At 48.3% G+C, this 8,144-nt stretch overlaps 1 protein-coding gene across 1 annotated transcript in view; it reads left to right on the top strand.

Annotated features, from left to right (window-relative positions):
* The first annotated feature begins 3,026 nt into the window (after nucleotides 1-3,026).
* The window catches only part of SIDT1 (SID1 transmembrane family member 1), a 40,192-nt gene continuing 35,074 nt past the window's right edge, over nucleotides 3,027-8,144 (top strand). Inside the window, exon 1 of the mRNA XM_071433243.1 lies at nucleotides 3,027-3,519. Within this exon, the coding sequence (XP_071289344.1) occupies nucleotides 3,331-3,519 (189 nt within the window). The 5' untranslated portion in view covers nucleotides 3,027-3,330. The remainder of the gene's footprint in view (nucleotides 3,520-8,144) is intronic.

Genomic DNA, 8,144 nt, shown 5'->3' with positions numbered 1-8,144 from the left:
CTAGCACAGTTCCTTCTTCCCTTGAGACACTCACAACCTAGGCTTTATTTATACTGGAAAAATGGGTCCTTTTACAAAATACATGCCCTCCTCACATCCAGAGACAAGGGCCCCAAGATCATCATCCCCTTTTTTTGGAGGTTTGTCCCCCTGGGCTCATAGGCAGCCTAGAAACAGCCCAGCTGAGGGCTGCCCCTCTTCCCTCCAGTGACTTTGGCATCAGAGCTGTGGGGAGGCTCCAGCGAGGGCTCTCTTCTCCCTCACAAGGCAGCTGCATTTCAGGTGAGGCTCTGGTCCTTGGCTCTGCTTTAGCTGGAGCTACAGCCCTGTGACAGCCCTCTCTGTATCCCTTTGGCCCTGCTGTCCAGCTTCCTGGCCAGTCCTCAGGTCTGCCTCACTGTTGGGGATGTGCCTGCTGCTGATGGGACTGTGTCAGTCCCTGACTGCCATCCCCAGACCTGAGTCACTAACTGCATTGACCTCAGACCTGTCCCATTGCTATTGACTTGTCCACCAATCTGGACTCTGTTGATTCCATATCCAGGCCCGTCCTGCTTGTCTTGCTCAGATCCTGTGGGATGGAGCCCTGGCTGGTGAGGTCCCTGCTGTGCCCCTCTCTCCCCTCTCTGTGTTGTGGCGCTCAGATCCCTGTCCCTTAGGGAGCATCTGGCCCTTCCTAGCTCCTGCTGCCTGAGAACTTTGGCATACAGAAGAAAAGATCACTTCCACTGCCTCAGACCGATGGTGTATCTGGATGAGAATACTGCCTCTTAGAGGGATTGGTTCTTTCTTCCAAAGTACATGCTGCCCTTCAAGAGCAACATCCAGGTGTAATGAAAAGGGAAAATGGGCTACTCATCTTTATCAAAGGGTCTGAGTGAAGTGTTGTTGTATGTCAGCCAGCCTCCATTTGTTATCTGGAAAAGTAATGAAACGAGCTGTTCAGCAATCAGTGTGCATGCAACTAAATAACAGTAAAGGGATGAGCAGTAGGCACTCTGCATTTGTCCAGAACAAATCATGTCAAACTAACCTAATTTATTTCTTTGCCAAGATAGCTGATTATTAAGTGCTGAAAGGAATAGTGAAATATGTTTTGACTCCGTAGAGCTTTTGACATTGTCTTGAACACCACTCTCATAAAGGCAAATTTGCCTCAGATGGTATTAACATGAGAAGAGTGTGTGATTAAAAAGCAATTCCCAAACTGGTGCAGTGGATATTTTCCTGTCAGTGGGAAGGTATATCATACGAAGAGATCTGATCTGTCTGCTGGTTGTTTACTTTCATTAGCAACTTGAATGATGGAGTTGACCTTTGACTTCAAACTTCTGCAAATAACACCAAGTCAAGCTGTATCATACCTTGGAGGCAAAGATTTGAACAAGGGTTTACCATTGCTAAATCACAGAAAGAGCCTCAAAATAGTGAGATGAAGTTAAGATAAGAACAATGTATGACACTTAGAAAACTTGAATTCTCCAATTAAAAATGAGGGAAAATGTGTAGTCTTTGGTAAGATACCATAATCAGGGAAAGCACTTCAAGAATAACATAACTCTGCATTGGAAAATGTGGACTATATGAAGAGCCACTTTTTTGCCATGACACCAACACAACTAGAGAGGGACAATTAATTGATATCCCAGTCTGGAATATGCATGACACCAAATGACACAAAAATTATTTGCAGCTGCCACAGCTATCTTGGCTTGCAGAACACCATCTTTGTGCCATCAGTCACATTGCTCTGAGGAACCAGGCATGGCCCTTACCTGCCTTACCTCCTCCTGTTGCCTGAAGTCTCCTCTCTGGGAGAAGATGAGTTTCCTGGTGTCCTCCCTCCATGTACATGCTAGAGGGCTGCTGGCCCTGGCAGAGGGACCTGTGCATCTGCAGAGAGCAGTGGGGAGGAAAGAGCTGTAGGGCTCAAGAGCCTTGGACTCTGCAGGGTGAGGAGGGGAGGCCACAAGTCTCCCAGTGCCACCGCAGTTTAAAGTCTCCCAGGACAGGTCACATCATGTCCTGTTAAGAGGCAAGATAGAGTCATAAACTCTCGTTGTCTGCAGAGCATGATGTTCCAGGCTGAAAGACAAAATCTTTGTGTTGGGTTCTCCATCTTCCTCCAGGCCTCAAGTGGTTTATTTTACTCTAAATTATACTTCTTGGGACTCTGACAAAAGGCAGGGTGACTTGAACCCTGCTTCAAGACTAACAGAACTGACACAATTGTTTCCTTTTTCCTCTTGGCAGAAATCACACAAGGGCCTGGAGATCAAAATGGCAGCACAAGGCATGCTGCTGGCTCATTTTGCTGAGCTTTGCAACTTTTCCTCCAAAGACAAGTGACCCCCTGGAAATCTCTCAGCCTTGAAAACAAAATCTGCAACTTGTGTAAAGCTTCTGGGGCTAGAGTCGCTGCAGTTGGAGACTACAGGCTGACTTGATAAAACTGTGGCTCCTGAAAGTTTATGCTCAGCCTGAAAAACCCTTCCAATTGCTTTATAAGCAACACTCCATTTTCTCTGACTTTAAAGTGCATCCCTATACCATGGGATCTGACACATTTCCTAGATGTGTTTTCAACAGAAGACCATAGGAGCGTTAAGCCGTGAGAGAGACATCCCTTGCCTTTTCCCAGCCCAACAGTATTGCTCTCATCTTGCTGAAAAGGTTAAGAGCATTGCAGTGTGGTTTGTAGCTAGGTCCATGGATACGCAAAGAAAAGATTCACCAAGCCATTTTCAGATTAATGAAATTACATTTGCTGCTGCTTTCCACACCTTTAGGCTTTAGGATGAGAAGCCAAAACTAAAGGTTAGGGAGCGCCCCATACAGGATTTCAGGTGCGACCTGCAGCTCCTGCAAGCCGGCAGAATATGGAGCGGGGACCACCTTAACGCGGTGGGCAGGGAGTGTTGAAGCCCTGCAGATGCTGATCCCCGCGTGCCTGACGATGCCAGCGTGTCCCTGCGCTCACGGCACGGCGCCCCAAGGGGAAAAGCTCTCTGACAACCGGCTGCTAAGCCGGGCTCAGAATTTGGGGCCGGTCACAGAGAGGAGAGAGACCCTCCTCCCCTGGGCTGGCCAGCCCGCCGGCCGGCCTCCCTTCCCCTCCCCTCCCCGCCCCGCCGGCCGGCGGAGGGTCCTTCCCCGGGGAAAGTTGCTCGGCGTCCCCCAGGCGAGGGGCGGGGGTGTGCGGCGCTGCCCCCGCCGCCTCTCGCCCGTGTCGCCGAGCTGTTTATTTAAATCACAGATAAAGCGCCTCGCCGCCCGCCCTGCCGGGGACACGCAGTCCGGGCGCCCGGCGGGGTGGGCAGGAAGGAGCCCATGGCCGGGAGGGCAGTCCCGGCCCCCGGGGCTCTGCTCTGCGCCCTGCTCTGCGCGACAGCGGCAGCGACGGGGGGCGGCCCCGGGGACAACCCCGCTCCCGGCGCCTTCGGCCACGTCTACCGGGGCGCCGTGAACATCAGCTCGGAGCGGGTCTACGCCTTCGCCTACCGCAGCGAGCCCGGGCAGGTAGGAGCGACCCCCGGCGGGGCGAGCACCGCGTCCCCCTCTCCCTCTCGGGTGTGGGGTGTGTGCCGGGGAGCGACCGGCTCCGCCGCTGTGCGGGAGCGGGCCGGGCTCTCCCTCTGTCCTGCCCGCATCCTCCCGCCGCCGCGCTGGTCGGGAGCCGCAGTGCACCTGCGGGCTCCTTTCCACCTTCCTTCCTGGGGCTGCCGGCTGGGAGGGTGCCGGTGTCCCAGCGGCTGCGGGGTGGGCAGGTGGATTGGTGTCCCCCACCGCCAAAGGGGGGTTTGGTATCCAGTAGTTCTAACAGCAGAATGCGTTTGAAGACTAGAAGAGAGTTGTGAGGGTAATAGTACTAATTAAAAATAATTTTTGAAAAACAGCACAAAACCCACAAAAAAACCAAACCATCAAAAAAAAAAAAAGAAAAAAAAAAGAAAAAAAAAGAGTGTATGTGCATGTGCACTTAATAAGCCTTCCTAATGCCGTTTTCCCCACTGTGCATTTTCTTAGGATCAGGGTGCTCTCCCCTGGTAGCCCGGGAGGTGAGGCAAGGCTGTGCATGTGAGGTGTGTCGTGAGGAGGATGCAGGGCAGGGTGGCCAGGGCCATCCATGGCTGTTTGATGGTGAAAAGAAACCTGTCCTCTCTGTATATACCCAGTTATTGTGGGTTCCCCCCACCCCACTTTTTGTGTCTTGTTTATCTCAAGTAGCTAAGTGGTACCTTGGAAACTCTGCCTGCCCTCCCCCGCCCCCCACTCTGTTTTTTGGATTGGGTGTTAATTGATGAGTAAGATGATCTGATGTACCAAAAGATGGTGAACTAGGTAGATGACTCTTCCCTCCTGTCCTCAATTGTACAGAACAATAGAAAATGGAAGCTGTGGCTTTTTCCCCACACTGTATACTGTGCAATAAAATGCACCTGGTATTTATGGGCCAGCAGTTGGGTGTCTGGGCTATGATGCAACTGAGCCCAGCCTTACTTAACTGTTGGGTGTCACCAATGATCTCAGGAGGTCTCACCCAAAAGCACACTTTGGGCTTGAGCCTCCTTTTGGAAGCTGGACGAGGTCTAAGTTAGGTTTCTTCAGGTGTTACAAGTATTGGGTATTACCATGAGAGCCTGTCGGCAGTCCACATGTTGTCTGTGGCTTGTTAGCAGAGACAACACGAATACTGACTTCAGTTAAAATTAATCTGGTTCCTTCAATTTAATATGCTCTTTGAAGCTGTGTGTTTTTTTGCTGGACACCTCTGGAAAAAAAGCTTTCTCTCCTGGAGAGCTACAGTGGGAGGAAGCACATGGCTGCTCAGGGGTGTGTGCAGGTACCTATATGCAACTTCTAGACGCTAAGCTGTTCCTGTAGCTGTGAAGTACAGACTGCTCAGTACAGACTGCTGCCTTATTTAAGCAGGAGCTCTAATGGACTAATCTCCATGGTCCTGTGTGCTGGAACATGAAGTCTCTGCAGAGATAGGGTCAAGAGCATATCTAAGAAGGGGAAATTCAGGTTTGAGATTTAATATTTTTTTCAATGCAGAACTCACCAAGCACTGCCATGAATATGCTTAGAGGACCATGCAACAAGCTTCTGCTAGGAAAAGTGTTTGAAAGATAAAAACTCTTTAAATAAAGATGGAATTTCATAGAAAGTTTTCTGATGAGGGAGGCTTAGAACAGGTTCTGATGGTAGAGGAGGCTCCAGAGAGACTTTCTTATGGCCTTTCAGTATAAAAAAAGCTTATAAAATGATCAAGAGAAGCTTTCTACAGCGTAATGACAGGACAAGGAGCAACAGTTTTGAACTAAAAGAGTGTCAATTTGGGTAGGACATAAGGAAGAATTTATTTTATGGTGAGAACTGGAACAGGTTGTCCAGAGAAGTTGTGGATACACATAATTGGGAGTGTTCATAGTCAGGTTGGATGGGGCTTTGAGCAACTTGATCTAGTGAAGATATCTCCCTGCCCATGGCAGGATGTTTGCACTAGATGATCTCTGAAGATGATCTTCCAATTCTGTGATTCCTCACTGAGTTCCACAGGTGCCATTTCTGAGATGAACCAGTGGGAGCTGGGAAGAAGGTGGCTGACCTAGTTGGGGGATGGCTGTGGCTGTGTGCAGCCCCTTTCCCAGCTGCAGCCCTGAGCCCATGAGAGGCAAACATGACTGGATCTCCTCTTGCTGGCATGGTCAAAGGCTGAGCTGTCTTGGTGTTCCTGTGTCTCCCTGTTGTTGAGAATTCCTCAAGATTTAGAAGCTTGGTAGTGGAAACCTTGACTTTAATGACCAAGTTCTTGTGGGCAGGGTTTTCTTATGCAAAAGTTGGGAAGATGTTTAGGGACATGCTGTCTTCTTGGTGTTAAGTCTTGTGAAGCAATGCAAGTCCTGCAAAAATTCAGTGTATTAGTCATTGCCTTTTGCTACAGTCTTAAGCCTTGAACTCTTAGGGAGGGAATACTAGCCAGTATTTGACAGGAGTTTGCCAGTTGCCTGCCACTTGTGAGCTCTCTGCTCTTCCTGGTCTTTTTGGTCTCTTTCTGTCTCTGTGCTGATGGCAGTTTAGCCAGAAGCCTCTGATAACTCTAGGCAGATACCGCATGGGCAATTAACCTTAGTTACAGAAAAGTTAATTGAATAAAAAGAGCATTCCCCATATGGAAGGGCTGCAGTGCATGAGTTTAATTGCTTTCCCCTCTGAAACAAAGTCAGGTCTGGAGTGATCTGGTTCTGAAAACAGGAATTTGTTTTCATGATGCTGTAAATTCTGCTGTTTTCCCCTCTGCTGCTCTCCCTCATGAGGCCAGGCCTACAAAGCAAGGGAAAACTTGGGAACAAGGACAAAATGTGAGGGTTGGCTTGTGATCCATCAACCCTCTGTAAATTTTCTGGTTACTGAGGTCCTATGGCTGCACAGGCATGTGTGAAAACGCAGCTGGATAGAGCAGCTTGGATGTTGGATGAGAGAAAGGAGGGAACAAGACCTTTCCTCCAGCTTGGTGCATTAGAACTTCCTGCTTTCTGAAAAGTTTTGTGCTTGCCTGATCTCAGAGGATGTTCTTCATCCACATCATCATCCTTACTCCTTGGGATATGGAAATGCATGCAAGACGGGAGAGAAAAAATGAGTGCCATGAGAGTATTCGCAAGCAGATAGATACAAGGTGAAGAAACCACAGCTCAGGGTTCTGCAGCAGAGCTGCTTTGAGACCTGTGGCTTCCTTTCTCTACAACTTGTGGGTAAAATGAAAATGATGATCCATATATGTGAACCAAACCACCTAGCTGAAATTTCTGTGTGTAAAACATCTCTGTCTGTGGAGGGGGAAAAGCCTTCCTATGTGCTGTGCAGAAACACTTGTCTTGAGGCAGGAGAGCTGACAGTCTTTTATGTAATAGGATTTAGGCCTTAATATCTGAGGTGGAAACGTGAAGGTAAAGCTGCGCTGAGGAGAAGCACAGCCACCTCTGCTTAGTCTTACTGCTAAGACTAAGGGGGTGGTCTTACTGCTTTTTGAATTCCCTTTTTTCCCTTCTAGCTGCTTTTTGAAATTTCCCTCCCTGTACAGCTGTTTGTTTAGTTTTTAACTCCAAGTGTAAAAAAACATAGTCATAAACCCAACTGTGTCACTTGTTGCTATGCCCTCATGCTCTAACAGCAAAGGCAGATGTGCACTGTTAGAAGTCTGGTGAGCAATTAGTTGAGCAAACAGGGTTATTTTATTTTAGAATTATTTACACTGGAGACATCCAGGATGGGGGTAAAAAACAAGCACACTCATTCCACATGTTCAGCATGTTCCTGTTTGGGAGGGAGAAAGGAAGGAGACCTTTGCTGATTTGCTGGAACTGCATGTGCAGTGTGTTCTGCTCAGAAGACTGAAAAAGTGCTGTAGAATGTTTCTGCTGGATTTACCACTGACTGGAGAAGGCTTTATGTGACAAGTAAGAGAACCTGCTTCGTTCTATGTTTGCAGTAATACCAGGGTTTTCAGGAAGAATAGCGTGTGTGTGAGTAATGATGGAATTCAAAGTGAATGAGACTTTCCACCACTGTAGGATATGGCAGTTGCTAATGGTTAATTTGCTGAAAACACAAATTGTACTAACATTGTTTAGTTTGGTTTGTATGTCCCGTACCAAATTGTAAGCAGTCCAGGAGAATATCATGAGAAAGAAGACAACCAAAGTTCTTTTTCCTCATTGGAGCTCAGGTCAGCTGAATGTATGATTTGGGAAATACTTGCACTATATTTAGAAAACCAAGTATCTCTGAAGAGAACAGGTTTCCAACTTCCATTTGTGGGCAAAGCTGCTGCAATCCAGACACAGTTCTTGGACATTCTTGCAGTACACGTTGGTTGCAATGAGCTCGGAAGCTGAGCAGTGGGCTGTGCCTATTTTAAGAGAAAGAGTGGGTGCTATTTCCCTCCTCCTCCCTTGCCAGGACTAGGAACAGAGCCCCAGTCCCAGTTCCCATATGGCCCAACTTACCATAAATTGTGATTGACAGTTGATTAAGCTGTGGCTTCTCTGCTGAGCAGTTGTGCAGTGTGAGGATGTGTAGCCCTGGAGTGTGTTGAGTGTCTTGTCTGTGAAGTCTATCTGAGGAGTGATGGGTAAAAA

Source organism: Agelaius tricolor, unplaced genomic scaffold, assembly GCF_023055355.1.
Source record: "Agelaius tricolor isolate 1412-34295 unplaced genomic scaffold, bAgeTri1.0.p SCAF_9, whole genome shotgun sequence".
In the NCBI taxonomy this organism is placed as follows: Eukaryota; Metazoa; Chordata; class Aves; order Passeriformes; family Icteridae; genus Agelaius; species Agelaius tricolor.
This window is presented reverse-complemented; position numbering and strand designations above follow the sequence as displayed.